Raw genomic sequence first — 22056 nt, 5'->3', positions numbered from 1 at the left:
AGTGGGAGGAATGAGAGGAGGAGTCATGATTTATTCTTAAACCGCCCCCCCTAAAAGAAAAGTCTTGATCCGCCCCTGCCTAGTGGCTGCAGGACTGAAGCCCCCCCATTAAAATCTGCCACCTCCAGTGATCCAGTGAGTCCATGTGCACTGACTACACTGGCAGTGACTTCCCATGGGAAGCAAGATCTGCTAATCACACACAAGACAGGCAGTCCCAGGGGAGGTGATTCATATAAAGCAGGGTTCCAGTGGGAAGCCACTCCCCTGCCTTGCCGTCAGCCTTACCCGACTCCTAGGGGCTGCAGCTAATGCTGTCACTAGAAGCCAGGCTTGTGTGCATGAGCTGGTCTGCCATTGTTGGTGCGCATGTGCCGGTCCTGGCACGTGCCAGATCTATTGCACATGCACAATGGACCTAGCAGGCGGAGAGACACGGGCACTGAGGTCCAGGCCCGGAAAGCAGCATGGCAGGAAGTGTAGGAGCCACCACAGGTACACACTAGACCAAATATTCAAGAATGTGAATGTTTTAATGGTATTTATGTTGCTTTTCATAATAGATCAAGGTGAAACTGCATCCTATACCAAAATATTGTAATAGTATAAATGTAGTTATGGGGATATTTTATGGGGTTTACCAGATTATAAGTAATGCTTAAGAGAAATAAAATAGTCTAAAAATAGTAAAGATAAAGTCCACTTTTCATATTCACTGACTGCAGAAATGTTTAAAACAGTTACGTAATCTGCTGCTAGATTGTCATGTTCTATTATATAGTGCACTATCAATTGTATACTGTATTGCACGGTGGCCATTTGTATGTAAGTACAGCTCAACTTAGTTTGCAAGTTAATCTGCATACGGGGGTCTAAGCCTTGAAAAGTGATAAAGTGGATGGAGATAAAGTACCAACCAATCTGCTCCTGTCACTTTACAGGCTGGGTTTGAAAAATGGCAGTTAGGAGATGATTGGTTGATACTTTATAACTCTCCACTTTATCACTTTTCATGGCTTAGTACAGAGGTTCTCAAACTCGGTCCTCCGGACCCTACACAGGTCACGTTTTCCAGGTCACCCAGCAGCTGCACAGGTGTACTCATTACTCACTGACACATTTTAAAAGATCCACAGGTGGAGCTAATTATTTCACTTGTGAATCTGTGAAAACATGCGCTCTTTGGGGAGCTGAGGACCAAGTTTGAGAACCTGTGGCTTAGTACATCTGCCCCACTGTGCTCTTTCGGTTCTTCAACAGCTTAATCACTGCTCAGATATCTTACCAGAAGAATGCACTGTGCAATATATAAATAGTATTAATAAAATGCCAATTCAGGACATGGTGATAGTTTCTACTTAAGTTTCCATCTTGCGTACAAGTCATTGATATGTTAGTTACTATCTCATTGCACAGACCTTCTATCATGGCCTCAGAGACAACACTAACTGAACTTCTTGACCTTTTCTGCAATGTTGGTTCTTCCAAATACATCTTGGAGTTCTTCTCAAGATCAGTCTTAACTGAGCTTGCCTAGGAATAAAGAAGAGAGGTGGTCCTAAACACAGGAAGGTGATTAAAACAGTTAAGAGAAAACAGGTTGCCTTTCTTTCATCTAGAAAGATTAAAAAAAACAAAAAAAACAACAAACATTGATGGCTCCAAGTAGGAGGACCTCACTATGAGGTTTAACAGATCACTTAGAGTACACAGGTGAGTGATTGTTATATTATGAGGAATAAACAAGTCTATTATACCAAATCTAGTACACTTTGAAAATTCTACACAATTGTAAAAAGGCAAATTATAAACAGTGACATAATTGGCAATAATAATCATCACAATAAATTAAAGGATGTTTGTACTTTATAAATCCATTTCTCTGAACCCATGGGGGACACTGGAGCATGCTATAGGCTGTGGTGGAGGAGCCTGGCACATTAAGACTTCAAAAGTCTGAACTATCTCCAGTTAACCAGTTATTGGTTAACAAAGCCCCTAAGGAAGCAGAAGAGAAAAAAAAGAGAGGAGAAACAAAAACAAGACAACAGACAGCCCTTAAAGAATTAGAGGGCAGAACCAGAAAAGACAGACAACCATATAGAGCACATCGAGGGCGGCCAGTGCCCCTTATAGATTCGGAGAAATGGATTATACTGGTAAGTACAAAAAATGTATTTTCTCCTTCATCCACTGGGTGACACTGGAGCATTACACTGGGGATGTCCCAAAGCAGTTCCCTTTGGTAATGGACTCTTGGTGCTGGAAATGGAAGCAGGTTTCCAGATAGCATGAGAACAAGTCTCTGACAGCTGGCAGAAGAGATGCCAGCCAACCCTGCATAGCCACAGGTCACACATACACCCACCCACCCACAGGATGCCCGTTCAGTGTACAAGAAACAGAGAAAAGCAACACCAGCGTTGCACAAAAAGAAACTGCCACAAACAAAGAATTAGGTCAGCAGTTAGAAAAAACAGTGTCCTGGTAGGGGAATCCTGGAGACTAGGAAAATGTGCAATAGCCATGCCAGAGTCCAGATGCTGACCGCTTTCATGCTAAGAACTGGAGTCAGAGGTCGATTAAACCCCCAGAGTAACAAAAAGGAGGATCATACCCATTGGCCCCTGATCAGAACTTCTAAATTCAAAGGACCAAAAAATACATAATTTTCGGAATTTGATGAATAGCCTAATTTCCATATTCCCATACTAAAGTATGGAGAGTGTGGAAATTAATGCAGACGGACTTAACCAGGAGATATCAATGATATCTCCTGTATTAAGTGTGTTAATGAATACTAAAAAAATGATAATTAAGGAAAATGTCCTTTAAAACCGTTATTTTAGTGTTGATGAATAGGCCCCTTAGCGTACATGAGAAAATGCCTATCACCCCAGGAAGGAAGGATAGTGCATAAGCAGTGGTATAGACACATAGGGTACTTCGGAGACACAGATTAAGTCAGAAAACGCCTATCCCACCAGCAAGGGAGAGGATAGAGGGGCGGTAGTGTTAAATAACACACATCCTGTACCTGATAATATCCTTAAATCCAATAAGGGATATAGAGCATCTACTGTACCTATTGTTTGCTAGATGTTTTAATCGAATATCAAGGAGACCTGAAACTCATGGCCATATTCCTGCAACCAGTAAAGGAGGAAACACTTGTATATAACTTGAAATGGATAAGAGTATACCCAGTGCCAAAACCCTGGGTGTTGGATGGCTCAGTTTTACTGGCAAGTGTCAATTAATACAGCCAAAGGGAAGGGTGACATTACCAAATGGCCAATATTTATGCTATTTGTAATCTTAAATTATGGAATGCTCTGAGGTGGATGTTATAACTGGCATGAGTGGGCCATACTCTGCCCCTTGGGCTGTATACCCAGCACTGATGGAAATCTTGGCCACTCACAGTAAGCAGTGCAATCCTTATGTTACCACCCAACCTTAAAGGAACGTTTTGTAAAGTTGTTGCTAGTTCCTGCTGTTGGTCAGCAAAGGAGTACACATGCGACAAACAGCCTGTCATATAACACACAGTCTGCTTTCCATATTGTGCTGAGGTGTCAGAGTACCTCCAACTTGTTACGGATCCAACACTGCAAAATCATGGGTAATACACCTTTCGGATCCAGTGGAAGCTGAGAGAGTGGCTGGGCACATTTCCTGACTGACAATTTTACAGGTATTCTTAGAGTGCTAGGTAATAAAATAACCAACAGTCTGGCTGGAAACATACAGGCACAGCTATTCTCAGAGTGTTAGGCCAAAATACAATCAACCATCTGGCTAGGTTTGTAGTAGGACACATTTCTGGCTTCTACTGTTAAACAGACCGGTTTGCAGAGTGGCACAAAAATAAGGGAGGGGATCCCAACTTCCTTATCAACAGACTGGCCTCTTCAATCTGGGAAGGTGTGACATGGGGCAGCAAAAAAGCAAGGGTTACTGCTGAGGAAGCCAACGCTAGGCCCAGCCCCTACCCCTTGCCGCAATAAGGTAACAACGCTGGCTTAGCTAGGGGTGGCAGGACAGGGGCGAACGTGGCTTAGGTAGATGCTGATCCTTCCTCCACCACCGGAGGACAGATCCTACTTACAGCTACATAGACCACCGGGGCACGATAAGGGCAGTAGCAGCGGCTGACGCTGCATCCAGTGAGTGTCGGGTCCCTCCAGAGGTATCCCACATAGCAGGCAGACTTCGGTAGCAAGAGTCTGTCTGCAGGGACTAAAAATTAAGCAAAATTTAGAAATAAAAACAGGCTGTTCGGCAGTTGGAGGAAAAAACCTGCCCGGGTCCAATGGCACTTTAACATAAATTCGGTCGCTAAGGCTGCTGGGGTATGGAGGGTCAGTAGCCAGTTTAGACTTTTGAATTCTTAAAGTGCCAGGCTCCTCCACCATTGCCTATAACCCCCTTCCCCAGCGTAATGCTCCAGTATACCCCATGGGTGAAGGAGAAAATAATAATACAGTATGTTAATAGGTCTACAACAAACCATAGCTTATACACCAAGTCATCTTAAGCAAAGCACCTGTTGTAGGCACTTAGCTTTTGGAAAGAAATGTAGAGACCCAACAATGGGAATAAGAGTTAGGACACAGGTGCCTATTTATCAACGAGTTTTATCATATGCAACGCGTGATAAAACACGTTGCGTATGATAATGATGCTCCAGCCAATCAGCTCCTAACTGTCATCTGTTTGAAAAATGACAGTTGGGAGCTGATTGGCTTGAGTACCATATTTAAAACTCGTCGCGTATGATAAAACTCATTGATAAATGAGCCCCATAGTCTGTCATAGTGTGTTGGAGGAAACCGCGTAGAGCAATCGCTCTGCTAAATGTGTTTTACAAACGCAAACATTCTATGGATATTAAAAAATCTTTACACAAATATCTTTTAATTGAATGGTTATACACGAACAGAAGGAAATCCAATATAGTAAAGCGAATGCCAACAAACCTACGATTGTTTTCAAGTACTGGGTGAGCAAACCTTTCATTTTTGAATAATAGTTTTTCTGAACAAATTCTCAATTAAAATATTTAAATTAGGAATTTTCTAGATATGCCACACACATCCACACATGGCAATAGTGTTAAAAAAAATGCATGTGCACTTTAACACAAGCAATTGCATGAGATACAGCTACCAGGAGGTTAAAAATGAGAGCATATCTTTCACAGCAATAAACAATTTCCATTAAAAAAAAAATCACTAAGGGGTAAATTTACTAAAGTGAGAGTTTTTAGAAGTGGAGATGTTGCCCATAGCAACCAATCAGATTCATTTAACTAGCACCTTCTAGAAGATAATAGCTAAAATCTGATTGGTTGCTATGGGCAACATCTCCACTTCTAAAAACTCTCACTTTAGTAAATTTACCCCTAAATGTTACTCACATCATCTTCTTGAGAAGTGACGTTTTCAATCACCACTTGCGGTATTATGCGCCCATTGCAGTCCCTCTTCTCTGTGTCACCATCCGCTAACTCTTGTTGGGAGCGAAATTTCTTATTTTCCTCATTGACAAGTCCAACAGAAGCCATGCTGGCTTTCTGTAACATTATAGGGATTAACATTAGACATAATGTGGTTTAATAAGAGTAGTATTGTGCTAAAATACATAGAGATACACAGATCAATAATTCAGCGGTAATGTGCATCTTTAATTCAGCAAATATGCTTCATACATCATTTTATCATTTCCTTTTTGCACACTAAGAGAACCTAGGTGCAATGACATGCTTAGTCTGTACTAAGGTACACTCCGACTCCATTTATTTGACCAGTGCAGACTTGTGCTCCTCCGCAAACACCGTCCATCTGGTTACGCAATTCCATGCATTTTGGCAAAACTAGAGATGTGCCTGTACGAATAGACAGTCACTAAATTAGCAATAGAGTGCTTCAGTATATAAGAAGTACAGTGTTTCCAAACTTTCCATATATTAGATGTAATTTAATAAATCAGGGATATTATAATTCAGTATATTAGAAGCACTACATATAATTAAACAGAGATGCTTTAATGAATCAGAAGTACTCCCATACATCAGATGTAAGGTATTTAAATAGATCCGACACACTGTTTCACTAGACATCAAAAATACTGTCCATCATTACATCATAATGTCTGTTGTCCATTTGTGTCTCCACTCTACACAGTGGTTCACAGTCAGAACACACTGAACAATCCTCTTTTCACTAACCTTTTGGACATACTGCAACAGATTATGGGATTCTATTTACTAAACTGTGTTGGGATATAAAGTGAACGGTGATAAGGTACCAGCCAATCAGCTCCTAACTGCCATGTCATAGGCAGTGTTTGAAAAATGTCAGGAGCTGATTGGCTGGTACCTTATCACCGTTCACTTTATCTCCTAACACAGCTTAGAAAATAGACCCCTATATTCCTCTATCCTTTCTCCCCATTTACCACAATTTAGCATTCTTACTGAGAATGTCCTATAATCAACATTTTTGTTCTGTTGTAATGACAATGTCATTGTCGGGCACATTCTCACAAATATGGCCTTTCAAATGCTGCATTCTAGCAGTACCTCAGTACCTATAAATCATATTCTTGGCCAGATCCCTTAGACGTAATTCCTACTTTTATCTCTCTCAGATTCAAAAGATCCTCATGAAATCAAGGGGGAAGGCAAGTTCTAAGGGAGACATTTGACTTGGAGGACTGGTCTGATGTATAGATAGGGACTGCCAACATCTTGATTAGTGTTTGGATTAAAGAAGTTGCATACAAGCTCTTATACATCTTATACAGGTGATACTATTGTGATACCCCTGGCTCTGACACGAGCCAATGGACAGTGCAATATAGGAGGCTGCCATCAGATTGAGACGTTACATACCAAAACTAAGACAAGTCAGTGACAGGATAGTGTGTTTGTGGTTGCACATGCACAGTTGTGACCGGGAGAAGAAAGGAGCTGCCGCAGGTCTGCTGTGAGGGACAAGAGACTTGGCAAAGCGTTATTACTGAAGTGGTGAGGTAAATAGAAGCCACTGAATACCTAATGGTGATGCACTGCATGACTGCTGCTGAAGTGCCAGCTGAGACTAAAAGCCAGAGACAGTGTGTCAGCACTGGGAGCTGTAGTTGAGATCCGTGGAGGCTGTGAGTAAAAGAGCTGTAAAACGGAGACAACTTAGTGCTTGACAGCTACTGACAACTGTTACAGAGCTATTGCAAGAGTATGAAAGTTATAAAGAATTCTCAACAGATACTGAGAACTGCTATATTTCAACTAAGTACTGTATAATCCTGACTTGTGCAAGAGACAAAGCTTGAATAAACCGCAATATTTACCTTGTTTGAGCTACAAGAGAAACAGTAGCTGAGTTTATCAGTATAAAGAGCGGCAGCCATTTTGTGTGAATACTGGGCTAAGTTAAATTGCAGATGGTAGAAAAATCACTGTGGAAGGTATAGGGCACTGTCTGCTCATATGCTCCAATGCAAATAGCAGTAATTCACCAATACCAGTAAAAGATGTATTATATGTTCCCATATTGGAAGGCAGACTTTTGTCTGTAAGGTGCTTGGCAGCTAAAGGACTTAGGGGTCTAATATTTATAACATTAAATATACTTGGAGGTAATTAGGTTTAGAACTTGCATGGAGTTCTACCTAATTACCGGAGGAATTCATTATTCCTCCTCTCCATAACTATCTATTCCGAAAAGCTCTAATTTTTGTGATGACAGCTTTTCGGGAAATAGATACTTTTCCCTGCCTGTTCCTACCTTAACCCAGCTGTAATCAGTGCTGCGCATGTACCGTTACATTCGCAGAAGCGGCGCATGCGCAGCACTCATTAGAGCTGCAGTAATTGAATATAAAAAAATCTTATGTCCCCGCAGCCCTCCATCTACCTAGCCGGCTGTCAAAGGCTGCAGCCGCGGACCCCGACCTCCCGGTCTGCAGCGGCTACAATGGGACAGAACGGCCAGGCAGAGGGGGCTGTAGACTTTTTTATTTATTTATTTTACTTTATGTTCTCCCTGCCGCAATGCTGCTGCTGCTGCTGCCGGGCAGCGCTCCCCTCTGTTCCCCGGTGGCACTTGTAAGTGCAGTTAATTGAAGAAGCACTTACAAGTGTCACCGGGGAACAGAGTGGAGGAGACACTGCCTGGCAGCAGCAGCATTGCAGCAGGAAGAACACACAGCCGGAGCCTGAGAAGGGACCAGAGAGCAATGGAGCTGAAAGCAGGTAACTTCTGTAAATCACGCTGTACGCCACCTGAGAGTGGCATACAGTAACACCATCAAATTCCGAAATGACATAATGTTCTGAATTTGATAAATAGCCTAATTTCTACATCCCCATACGAATGTACTGTATGGGGAGTGTGGAAATTAACGCAGGCAGACTTACTGTAACTAGGAGATATCAGTGAGATCTCCTGTGTTAAGTGTGTTAATGAATACTAATAAATGGTAATTAAGGAATAATTTCCTTAAAACCGTTATTTTAGTGTTGATGAATAGGCCCCTACTGTCTAATTCCAAGATAATATGTGCATTATCCAGAATGGAAAAAAAAAGTATTAGCTACAGCCAAAGCAGAAGAACACCTGTATCGTCTTCACACTGTAACACAACAGGTGAGATTATGCTGCACAGGCACATTGACTGTATTCCTATGTGGCATAGATGACCAGGACACAGACACCCAGACAGCATTAAAGAACTGAAAAAAAGAGACCTAACAAAGGATCTCACAGTATCAGACTGTTCAACAACCATGAGGTGTGACTGCTTTATAAAAGCAAAAACCACAAGAATAACAATCCCAAAACAAAGTGAGAGCAGAGCATGGAGACCATTTGATCGCATACAGTACACAGCGACGTGTGTGGCCCAATGATAGTGCGCACACCAGGAGGTAACAGGTATATAGTGAGCAGCCTCCCTGGACCAATCACAGCCCAGCAAACAGCAGATTGTGCTGAGCTGGGACAAGAGGTTACTGTTACTGACAGGTAAGAGGGTGGGGAGGCCCGCTGGGCCCCTCCAACAAGCCTGGACCCGGGTAATTAGTACACACTTCCCCCCCCCTCTCAGCGCCCCTGGTGATTATGGGAGGAGGATGGGGACTAAGGCCCTCATTCAGAGCCGTTCGCTATTTGCGGACGTTCGTTCAAAAACAAGGGGTGGCTATTCAAATGATCCGTTCGCACATTGCAGTCTGTTCACACCTCTAAGTCTGAACGAGCGAGCAAAACATACGCTCATTTATTTGAAAAAAACGCCCCCTGGCCGCTCGCACCATATGTCATGTCCGCTATTTATTAGATTAATCGAGTACATCGTACAGCGTATGAACTGCTCGCTATTCTTGTGGTTGGTTTTTTCAACCGCTATTTTGCGAGCAGTTCTGAGTTAAAAAAAACCAAGTGACGTGGTCAATGACGCTGCTGTATTAATTATGCACTCCCTTAAAACGCCCGTTTTGACCTTTAAGCACGCCTGCGTTCGAATTCCACTCCCCCGTTTTCAAGCACCTTCCCCTGTTACCACCCACATACGCCTCATTCTGTCACTCAAAATAGCAGGCACTCGCTATATAACGTACAAACGATTTTCGGCCGCACTGACTGGTTCGCGCATGCGTACTAAAAACCGTACGCATGCGCAGATGTGCGAACATCGCTCGGAACGAGCGTACTGCCGCTAGCGAACGGCTCTGAATGAGGGCCTAAGTCAGGGGATGTGCTGAGGGAGTTGATGCATTGATGTGTGATGGTAGGTAGGCAGTATCAGAGTGTCTCTGGATACAGAGCGGGTAGTGTATCTAGATCAGTGGGTGGTCTAGTATAGTTTTGGTGCGTGTAGCTGCAGCAGGCAGTGGTATTTGGGCATAGTAAGATGCTGGCATGTAGAATGATGCTGGCGTGTAAAATGTGTGTGACCCCATCTTCTTTACAGATGCATCATGACGGTGTAAATTTACTAAGTATCGTGTTTGGCTGAGAACAAACACGATGGACATCGCTGGGATTTACTTGTGTTTTTTGCGACCATTTGTTAATTTTTGTTGACCCTTTATATACAGTGTCACACACAAAGGCACTACACAGATCTGACTGATCCGTGCTGTGCTTCGGCAGAACACGCAGCTCTAGGCAGGTCTATTAATTTCTTCTATTCTGCTACCAGTTTGCTCTGTGTTCTATCATGTTTGGACACAGGATTCTTAGTAAATCCGTCAGTAGTATTTCTATCTATGAAAAGTACTCTAAGGTTGATTTGGTGGTCTATTGACTTCTATTTGAATGTGTTGCTGTCTATTTCTGTGAGGAATTGTGTTATTTGCACATGTGCATGCCCAGAGTAGTGTGGAACCATGACGCCCGGAGAAAGTGCATGTCATAGCGCCCCCTCCCTGTACTGAACTGTGCTAGTGGGGTATGGCCAACCTGCAGGGGGAATACTGAAGTGAAGAGAAAAACAGCAAAAGGTGGCAGTATTATGCTGGGGTGTGGATGTTCCATTAGGGGAATGGAATGCTTTAGTGATGCACTGTCTGACTTTAAGGGGTAGCTCCTTTATTTATGTATAGCACCTAGGATCTAGCTTTTATCTCATTTGAATCATTGTTATCAGTCAATAGAGGAGATTGTATTATATGTTCTGATCATTTAATTTAAATTGATAGAATACATTTGCAAGAGTGAAATGCCACAGGGTGCACGGATTATGACTGCAATTACGGCCACAAGCAGTTTTCATTGGAGTGGGAACACCTATGGGAAGCTCCATTCTCAGCTATGCTCCTACTTAGCAAACATACATTGCACCTACATTAATGTGAGTACTACTAATCATGTCATGTTCTGTCTACTACCATTATTATTATTCCAGGTCTCCTAATAATATATATTTTTTTAAATCCGTAACTTATATAGGAAATAGAGCAAACTAAGTGAGATACTGTAAAACTAACAGGCGGCCGTCATACTATGAATTCCGTAACTCTGGATGGCGCCCTCTTTCCATTTTGGTGCCCGGAGCTCATGCTCCACTGGAACCACCCTCGCAACTCCCCTGTGCATGCCTTTAGCAGATCTTTGAGTTGCAAACTCAGGGGAAACTGGCACGGGAAGGCACACTTGGCCAGAGACGATTCTTAATTAATTTACCCCCCCAGAGTTGACGCGCAAACAAGATCACTTGACAGTGCCAAGTCTAAGGTGTCTGTTCATTATCACTAAATGAACATTTTCACCTACTGTTGGAGAAGTTATTTGGGGCCATTCATTATAAAAGTAACTCAGGAGATATCACAGATACCTCCTGCTTACTTTTCTCTCCCGATGTGGCCCGCTGTCCCCATACCCTAGTATGGGGACCTAAATTCATCAAGCTCCGAATATACAATATTTTCGGAGCTTGACTGCGGGAGCATTCGCCATCTTCAGATGATGTTTGCTCCCACACACCCGCTCCTTCCCTATGGGAAGGAGTCCCAGTTGCGAAGCGGAATCCTTTCGGATCCCCTCGTCCCTGTGCAGCTCCTCCTGTCTGGGTTTTGTGCACCTGCATGAACTCTAGTTCATGCAGATGCACTAGCACTGCTGAGTCAGACTCGGCAGTGCTAAGTTTCACTGCTCTGAAAGGAACAGTGAAAACATTCGGGGAGACAGCGATTTTCGGATCAGCTGTCTCCGTGCCAGAGTAATGATGAATTGCTCAGGTACTCGCTGCGAATTAGAATGATAATTATCTGGGTCCGATCATTAACAGAATAAATATGGCCCTAAAGGAGATTACACAAAAATGACTTTATTGTCGAACACACATTCAGACATAAGACACAGGTGTGGAAAAGCAGATATCGACAGGTTCATGCAGTGAATTCAGCGCTGGAAAAAAGCATGGATGTAAATGCATTATTGATTCATTCATCCATTCTGTTCAAGCAATGGCAGCGCCAATAAGCATTTCTGCTTTATCTTTTGCAGGCAGAACAATTTTGTACATATTGAGAAGCGATATATACAGGAGAGGGAAATTCTCTACCTATTTTGTTTTTTTTCCCCTTAGTACATGTACCCATAATACCAATACCAAGATCTTGGTTTAGCACACATAAAAGCATCAATTTTAGAACTCTTCCCACCCACAGGTTGCCTATCTCTAGTCTAAATAATGGAAGGAACTTAAAGATGTGTTTTCTTGGGTCACTCTCATATATACGTCAGTCAAACCGAGCCCTTTGAGAATATTTTTGAGGTCTTGGGTCTATATTTAGATGGCTGCTGGATTATGCAGGTGAACTTTGATACTTAGAAACAGAGGCAAGGACCTTGAGAGGAGACACTCCTCAGGGCGCATTAGTGTCTGAGGATTAAAAACAAGCATTTAATGTAGGTTGAGAATCCTGTCTGAAGAGCTGGCAATCAGAACACAGAAAAAAGGGTCTCCAGGACCCTATACATATAGTCTTTAAAGTCTCGCTGTTTATTAGTATCATAGTTGGATGATTCTTGTTCAGTGCTGTGTTAGCTGTTTGTCCAAGTTGTGCAAGTGTAAATATGAGAAGGATCAGCTCATCAGATTACAGTTATATGAAAGGTCAGAGGAGCACTGTACATTACTACGGCTAGCAGCAATAACTCTTTGTGTACTGCAACAGGCTGCTGTTACTACAGAACCTTATACTGACCAAACTCTTACATTTCAAGTGCAGCTGCAGGATGACATGCCACATACACTAACAACTTTTACCAAGTGCTGTCTCTGGCAGACTGTCCTGTCAAGTCCATCATGGCTGTCATCAAAGGAATTAGATACATCTCTCTTATGTATGGAGGCAATTCTAAATTGTACACAATGAGAGTACACCTGCACACAGGGATGGCTTATTGTAGGAAGGCACCAACAACATGTTGTACCGCACTACCACCTGGTGGAGGAGACCGGATTTTAGCGGGTCGTTGATATAGAGTCCATATTTATCTCATATTGAAAATAAATGGTCCTTCTCATTGTCATGTTTTACTTATGCTATAATACTTTATGCACATTACTTGCTTAATTTCTTCTCTGTACTAGTGTGGGTGTAATCACATTTAAGGGTTGTCACACTGTGCTGAGAATTAGAATACTGTGTGGTAAAATTTTATTTAATAACAGCAAATATTAAATCAACAGGTCTTTGAGCAGCTCAATATAATTTATACACACACACACACTCAGTATGGGTTTGTCCTAATGCAGCTAAACATGCGGAATGCAGTCAGAATGTTGTTATTCAAATCGTGGACACTGTCGGCATGTTCATCATGTAGACATTTAATATGTTGACATTCACAATGAACATGTTGACATGATGAATGTTGCTGCAATTAGGGTTAGCCTGCAATTAGAGTTAGGCTAAAATAGGAGTCAACATGTCGACATAATGAATGTATCAAAATTGTGAATGTCGACATTCTGGAAAAAAGAACGATAACCCGAATGTCAACAGTCCAACCATGTCAACATGGTGTTGATATAATGAATGTCAACACGTCCTACCACACCCAAAAATTCAGCCTAGGGCATCGGCACTCCGATGGTAACTAATAACATTCAAATATTGATTCGTTCATCAGTTCTATTAAAGTAACCCCGATTAGAATCTAGAGCATGATATCATGTTCTATAACATTCCATTTGGAAATATATTTAAAAAAGATCTATAGTGTTGCCCTAAGTGTCTCATTTTATCAGTTAAAAAGAAACCAATTACTGCATATATATTTACATAAAATGTTTTTAATATCTTATTTGAAATATATATAGATATATATATATATTCGGTCATCTGCTGATGTGTGCTGGCTAAACATGATGTGGGGATTCGGCGGTGATTGCCAGCTCAACTGGGCGGGCGATTTCAATGCCCACACATTTCAGCTGTCAAGCTCAGCACATCGGGCAGACGATTGGTAAGTGTGTATACACTAACCAATTGTCATATAGGTTCGTCAACCTAGTGTGTAACCGGCTTAATTGTCCTGGTCAAATGTTATGTACTTACCCCAAAATGTTAAACTTTACCTAGATCTCACTCGGTCATCAAGTACCTGTGCCAAATACTGACCCTTTGACCCTGCTCCTCCTGATGTTTCTTAAGCTGCTCCAGCAGATCCTGGAATTCTTTCTCCTTTTCTAAAGCTTCCTGAATTGTGGCTTCATTCTGCTCAGCATAAGCCATGGCCACAACAGCGAGGATAAGGTTGATGAGATAGAACGAGCCCAGGAAAATCACCAACACAAAGAAAATCATGTATGTCTTACCAGCTGCTCGGAGGGTCTAGAGAGAAAAAATGTTGAGGGTATGGTAAAGAAACTTTGGTGCAAATAAAACAGGCATACTTAACTCAAAATTACTAAAAGGTATCTAGTATATTAAAGATAAACACCACTAATATATAGAACTGCCTCATGGGTAGTAAGAAGATGAATTCTCTACAACATGGATAAGGTTTTCCAGTGCAAGGTGTCTGGCCAGGATATTATTGAGGCTCCTGTTTTGACCAAATGCATGTCCAACAAAGATCATTTCTAAGTTATGTTACAGATGGCCCACATGCCATTTCTGTGTGATGAAAGTGACGTTTAATTTGCCAGGCATACGTCCAACATTAAACATGAGCATGTGACAGATGGAGTGTAGTCATTAGGTCATTTTTACTATATCAACATTCATGATGTTGACAGTTATGATGTCGATATTGTTAAAATGCACTTGACATTCAGAATGTGGACATGTGAAAATTGTCAGAATCAACATTAGGGTTAGGCTGTGGGACTGGAGCAATAGGATTAGGCACAAGGAGGAGGTTAGGGTTAGGCTACGGGAAGGGGGGAGGTTAGGCTACAGGAAGGGGGAGGAGGTTAGGGTTAGGCTACAGGAAGGGGGGAAGGTTAGGCCCTAGAGGGAGGGTAGGGGAAGAATACTTACCAAAATGGTGGAGCATCAGATGACTCTGCTGGAAGTGACTGTCACATGAACACTGGGAGTCCGGGACCCTGAAGCTGTGCTAGAGCTGCTTCAGCCATTGGGAGCAGGTAAGCAACAGCTGGTCCACCAGGGACGACATGTTGACATTCTAACATGTTGACATTTCATCATTGTCTACATGATGAATGCTGGCAGATCAATGTTGACATTATCAGGTTGACATTATGACTGTCGACATATTATACCACACCTGTGACAATTATCTGTATATTAAACTTTGGAGCCCCAAGATGTCCATGATTTCCCAAGACAGCCCTAGGTTAACTGCTGTAAATGTTTTAAAAAATAATTTATTGAATTTTCCACCAAAATAATATGTAGCAATTACACCAACAGTTCCATACAGGGGTGTCTTTCACATAGGGATGGCCATCGGAGGGGTGTCTATCCATGATTGGCATCGATGGGTCCATCGGTGACTACCATCGATGGTACACAAACCATCTATGGTGAACCATCGATTGTGTGCACCCCTCGGTGGCCATCGCTGCTGTTGGGAACGGGGCCCTCAGGCCAATCAAAAAATGGGGTGGGCTTAGCAGGTGCCAGGGCTACGCTCAGTCCTGAACAACCACATAAAATATAGTCTGCTACTCGTACATCGATGACAAAGAACCATAGGCTCTCTGTCATCGATGTTAAAACTATTCAACATCGGCCATAAACCATCAATGATTTTGAATCATCGATGGCCATCACTACTTTCACACCACAAGCATCTTGTTTTACAGGAGCCTCACATCACTAATATGTACAGTTAAAAGACCATTCTCCAGCCATTATTTCCCACTTGCCTACATTTTCATCCACAAATTATGGCAGTGCTGCCTTGTCTTCATAAACATAATCACACAAGTTTAGAGCAATAGAGTGTCTCTGATTGTCTATGGGTTATTTTATAACTACCTTCTACAAAACTGTTAACAAGTGTATGAGATGAAGGATAATAGCAAAACAGTGCTCCGCACCTACAGTAGTTAAATACATCCTAAATACAACACCCACCTTTTGTATTATGTTTTTGTCAGTGCTATGTTCACATCAAAAACTAGTCATGCTTTATGCACCAAATCACAATCCTATCACAGTATGCTTTGAATTTAGTTTCATACTGCACATTGAAAAATACAAACATAGGTATCACCAAAAATGGATATAGATGTAGTAGTTAAATGATTGGAAAATCTCTTCAGGACAAATACAATAAAAGTACCCCCATGTCTTGAATCACAAGGCTGATTTATGCTGAATGAGGTCCCACAACGCAGTGTGTGTCTGATCTCACTTGTGTAATCTAAGGAGCAATGCTGCAGAATGGCACTGGCGATCACAAGGAAAGTTATGTAATGGGGGGCAATAGCATAGACATGGAGGGAGCTGCAATGACCGACATCGGAAGAGGCAAAGAGAGAGAAATGGAGGGGGGCAAAGGGAGAGACATGGAAGCGGCTGCAATGAGAGACATGTTCAGGGGTAAAGGAAGAGACATGGAGAGGGGCAAAGGAAGAGACATGGAGAGGGGCAAAGGAAGAGACATGGAGAGGGGCAAAGGAAGAGACATGGATGTAAAATATTATTTGATTTATGTGTATTATTTTTGCAAACCACTTAAGTATAATAAGTATTTCTGTCCTGAACTAAACACATTATTTTCACCTAATCTACTTAAAAATTAGACCTCTCAGTAATTATTTTGGCTTTGGGGTGCCTTGAAAAATGTATGGACACCCTAAGGGTGCCTTGAACTAAGAATGTTTGGGAACCACTGAAGTAGGCAGTAGGACTGATCACATACATGTGTGTATTCATTAAGTATTACTATCCATTCAATTCACTAATTTTGAGGTTCTATAATTTTGAACCCAAAAATTCTGACACCCAAGCGATATATCTAGAATGTGTACCCCATGCTTCTTTTGGAAGCATGGGGTAGACGTGTTTAATTCACTTAAAAACATTTAAATCATCAGTAGTGTAGCTTCCAATAATAAAATACTTGTGACTGTCCTGGGAAACAGAAAACATGTAAGCCCTTCAAATATTAAAAAATTTAAATAAGCAGAATTCCATATTCCTTTTTTGCAGAATAACTGGTGCTCAACATAGAAAATGTAGTTTACATTTAAGCTTGTCAAGTACTGTATTTTGTAGAATAATAGCACATCTTACCAGCTGAAAGAGGTTCTCCCAATAGTCCTGAGTCATCAGTCTGAAGAGGGCCAAGAAAGCCCAGTTGAATGAGTCATAGCTGGTGTATCCATAATTGGGATTTCTGCCAGTTTTCATACATGTAAAACTTTCTGGGCATTTCCTGTTGTCAAAAGATATCAGAGAGGGGTCTATTTACTAAGCAGTGTAAGGAGACAGAGTGAAAAGTGATAAAGTGCCAGCCAATCAGCTCCAAACTGTCATTTTTCAAGCACAGCCTGTGAGATGACCGTTAGGCGCTGATTGGCTGGCACCTTATCACTTTCACTCTGTCTCCTAACACTGCTTAGTAAATAGACCCCTAGGGTCAACAATTATGGCAGAATCTCAGAATGCCAACACAAGTGGCTTAAAATTATTAATTTTATTAACATTAATGCAGCAGCAGGATATTCCGTTACATTATACAATTGGAACAAACACACTAATAAAACAAGACTGCGTATTACTAGACAGACAGAGAGGTAAAAGGGCCCTACTCAAAACATTAATGGTGCGCTATATGTTTTATTTGGGTTGGGTGCGGCATGCCAATGCTCAGGATCCTGGCGGTCAAAATCCTGATGCCAGCATCCCGACAGGGTTAGGATAGAGACAGCTGTCGGTAGCTATCCTAACCCTTCTCCTTTGTGCAACTTTTTCCCGTAAAATGTGTCTTATTCGCAAAGGGATGCGAATAGGACGCACAAGCTGGTGATTAAAATGATATGCGGCATGTCCATATTCTGTGTGCAACTACGGTTATATCTGCATGCGAAATTCTACGTTACAGTGTCAACAGGTGTGACACTAACATAGCATTTAACAAGCATGTACAGCCGCAGTCGCACACAGAATAAAAGCATTCTGCATATCATTTTAATCAGCAGAAGCTGGTTGTGCATCCTATTTGAATCACTTTGCGAATAGGACACATTTTAATGGAAAAAGTCGCATGAAAAGATGCTCGGCGCTGCAGAGTCGCACCATGCTGTGGTGCGACTCTGCAGCGCCGAGCATCTTTTCATGAAGGATAGTTTAACGCACAAGGAGGCTAGGTGTATGTGGACACATTTGTAGGTGGCAGTGGTGTGTAATGGAGGTTAGTCCACTCAATAGATAATGCATAAAAGGTTTACAGGATGACAGTATTAATGCAGCAGGTATATAAGAGGAATACCATTCAGGATATGATGTGTGCACTAGATCTAACCAGGAACATATAAGGAAGGCAGGTGGTGTGCGACAGATGGGTTTACAAGTACATGCAGGTAATAAGACCATTGTCGTAGGAGCCCAGGGCAAGATGAAAAATGGAGGCCTTCCAAATGTGTGCACACGTGCTGAAAAGTGGGCGTGGCCACTGAAAAATGTGGGCGTTTCTCGTCACTCTGGAAACATTCCTTTCCATTCTATATGCTTAATGCCCCCAGTAGTAGTGCCACTCTTGCAATGCTCACTGCAGTAGTGCCCCTTATGAAATGTCCCCAGTATCATTACCCATTTTACAGTGCCCCAATAGTGCACCCTTATATAGTGGCCCCAGCAATTAGCAAGTAGCAGTTGAATTATAATACCATATTGCTGTTAATGCACCAGCCTTCCTAGTCTCCTGATATTGCCCAAACATCTATCTGGAGTAAGAGAACAGGGAACATAAGAGCCAGCTGCTCCTCGTGGATTACTTCACCGGCCACCCTGGGTACCGCTGAACCAAGGTCAAAAAGCACTTGAGAGACAAACCGGATTTCCATGCACCAGTTTGTGGAAACACAAAGGTTTTCAGCTTTTAAAGTATATTGCTGGGTCCAAAAGTCTGGCCACCCCTGATGTATGGTAAGAAGGAGGGGAACACTATATTGTCAGTCTGTGTCTGTATGTAGTATGTGCATGAGTGTGTGACTGTGTGTATATATATGTGTGTATTTTTTGTATATATGTGTATAAAAGTGTGTGACTGTATATGCATGAGAAGTCACGAGAGGTGTAGCCTACTGTCTTTTCTTAAAATCTGTTTTTAAAATCTTGCAGCTAATTTTCATCGCAGACGCTGTGAAGAGCCTCACACAGTGTACCAGTGCTGGGCTGCGACTTTAGCCACACAGGAATTTGTTTTAAACAAGTACAAAGTTGCAAATGAACTTGGAATGAGAAATAGCTGCAGCTATGGCATCGTAGTACTTGGTATACAGATTCAGACTAATTTACACACAGGTACAAATGTTGCATCAAATTGATCAGTGCAATCTAGCAATATAGTTTTGGTGCTTCCTGTTTTAGTTGTGCGAATAAGATACACATTTTGAGCAAAAAAGACGATAAGTGTGGCTGAGTCGCCCTGGGAATTGGTGCGGTGAGAGTGGATGTTTGGTGCTACTAAAGGCACAGTGAATGAAGACACATCTGTATGTGTTACTGTGTGACTGTATGTATGTGACTGTATGTATGTGTATATGTGTGTCACTATATATGGAATCGGTATGATATCCTGGCTGCCCAATGGCAGCGGCAGCCCGACAAACCAGCAAAGCCCGGCAGCGGAAACCCGACAGCGCTGAAAATCCCGATCGTCCTAAGGTAAGTATCTACTAACCTAACCCCCCTAACCCTCCTTAGGGGTGCCTAACCCTAACCTCCCCCCCTGTGCCTAACCCTAATCTCCCCTCTAAGTGCCTAAGCCTAACCCCCCCTTCCCTGCTGCCTAAACCTAAGTTCCCCGGGGGTGTGCCTCACCCTAAGTCACCCCCGGTGGTGCCTAACCCTCCCTCTCCCTAGCCTGACCCTAACCCTCCCTGGGGGGTGCCTAACCCTAAGTCCCCCTCGGGTGCCCTAACCCTCCCCCCCGCGGCTGTCCGCTCGCGGCGCCCGGCATCCCTTTGATTGGGATGCCGCCGGGCGCCCGTCTCCTGGCATCGGGGAAATGACAGGCATCTAGATATAGACGCCCGGCATTTCACCCTCGCCGGGATATGACAGTCGGGAAGCTGGCTGCCGGTATTAAGGCAACCGGCTTTCCGATTGTATACCCTATATATACGTATGCATACCCCACCAATCTTCTCCATTTTGGCAGGACAGTCCAGCTTTATGGGCGATGACCCACCCTTAAGCTGTTGGGGAAAAGGTATGGAGGGAACTCTCTCACCTACTGCGCATGCGAGACTGTGGGCAGCCCTGCAGCTGGTGAAGTGCTGTGCATGTTCCCACTATGATGCGAAACGGGGTGACCCCAATGGCCATACCCCCTTAGTGTGTGTACCCTGGAGGAGAATCAGATACCCACATCCCAAATATTGCTCTTTAGGGCCCCCAGACTTGCACCAGGTTCCCCAAAACCCTAATCCAGCTCTGGCAGAGAGGTGGAATGTTTTTAAAAACTAATAGAGTTAATATTTTTGCCGGTCTGAAGAAGCTTGGTAGAGTTCAACAGTAGAGATCTTAACGTAATTGAGAACAGCTTGCAGATGATAAACTGATGATCACCCAGTGGCGGGCTGGGCCGGGGGGCAGGGTGCCATGTGCCCCCCGGGCCGCAGCGTCATGCGGGCCGCGGGCCGGTGCAGTCTGTGCCACTGTGACAGACTGCACCGCGTGTGTAGCGCTGACCGGACTGAGTCCGGTCAGCGCTACACAGCACAAACACACAGCCGCCGGAGCCGGCAGCTGCGTGTTTGCTGTAATCAGCAGCCGCTGAGAGTCTGTCAGACTCTCATCGGCTGCCGCTGCTCCCACTGCGGGAGCCATCTTCCGGGGTAATGGGAGAGCCGTCGTCATGACGATGTCTCTCCCATAATGCAAAGTGGCCAGAGGAGCCGGTGGAAGCGTCGGGACCAGGAGCGGGAGTTTCAGGTAAGTGTTTTTTTTTTATTTTTTTTATTAAGTCTCTCTCTACTGGGGGGGGCACTACCAAGGGGGGGGATTACTATGGGGGCACTACCAAGGGGGGGGATTACTATGGGGGCACAACCAAGGGGGGGGATTACTATGGGGGCACAACCAAGGGGGGGGATTACTATGGGGGCACTACCAAGGGGGGGATTACTATGGGGGCACTACCAAGGGGGGGGATTACTATGGGGGCACTACCAAGGGGGGGGATTACTATGGGGGCACTACCAAGGGGGGGATTACTATGGGGGCACTACCAGGGGGGGATTACTATGGGGGCACTACCAAGGGGGGGGTTTACTATGGGGGCACTACCAAGGGGGGGATTACTATGGGGGCACTACCAAGGGGGGGGATTACTATGGGGGCACTACCAAGGGGGGGGATTTCTATGGTGGCACTACCAGGGGGGTGGATTACTACTGGGGGCACTACAAGGGGGGGGACTACTACTACTGGGGGCACTACAAGGGGGGGGGACTACTACTACTGGGGGAACTACAAGGGGGGACTACTACTGGGGGCACTACAAGGGGAGGGGACTACTACTAGGGACACTGCATAGGGGGGAGGGGACTACTACTAGGGGCACTACATAGGGGGAGGGGACTACCACTGGTGGCACTGCGAGGGACCACTGCTGAGGCCTCTATATAAAGGGCAATACTGGGGGTACTGCATAGGGGGGAGACTACAACTGGGGCCACTATTTAAGGGACATTGCATAAGGGTTACCACAATTGGGGGCACTGCATGGGGGGTGGACTGCTACTGGGGGCACTGCATAGGGGGTACCACTATTGGGGTCACTATATAAGGGGCACTGAACAGGGGGGACCACTACTGGGGGCACAAGGGGCACTGCATAGGGGGGGATCACTACTGGGGACCACTACTGGAGGCCTGCATAAGGGTGT

At 43.7% G+C, this 22056-nt stretch overlaps 1 protein-coding gene across 3 annotated transcripts in view; it reads right to left on the bottom strand.

The window, feature by feature from the left end:
* The window catches only part of SCN4A (sodium voltage-gated channel alpha subunit 4), a 254865-nt gene that overhangs the window by 84667 nt on the left and 148142 nt on the right, over positions 1 to 22056 (bottom strand). For all 3 annotated transcript variants that reach the window (XM_088442412.1, XM_088442403.1, XM_088442422.1), the window contains 4 exons: positions 17234 to 17375; positions 14141 to 14353; positions 5423 to 5578; positions 1419 to 1533 (listed from right to left, as the gene is read on the bottom strand). In XM_088442412.1, coding sequence (XP_088298538.1) covers positions 1419 to 1533; positions 5423 to 5578; positions 14141 to 14353; positions 17234 to 17375 — 626 coding nt within the window. The remainder of the gene's footprint in view (positions 1 to 1418; positions 1534 to 5422; positions 5579 to 14140; positions 14354 to 17233; positions 17376 to 22056) is intronic.

This window comes from Taudactylus pleione, unplaced genomic scaffold (genome assembly GCF_031769625.1).
Source record: "Taudactylus pleione unplaced genomic scaffold, aTauple2 ptg000018l, whole genome shotgun sequence".
Classification (NCBI taxonomy): Eukaryota; Metazoa; Chordata; class Amphibia; order Anura; family Myobatrachidae; genus Taudactylus; species Taudactylus pleione.
This window is presented reverse-complemented; position numbering and strand designations above follow the sequence as displayed.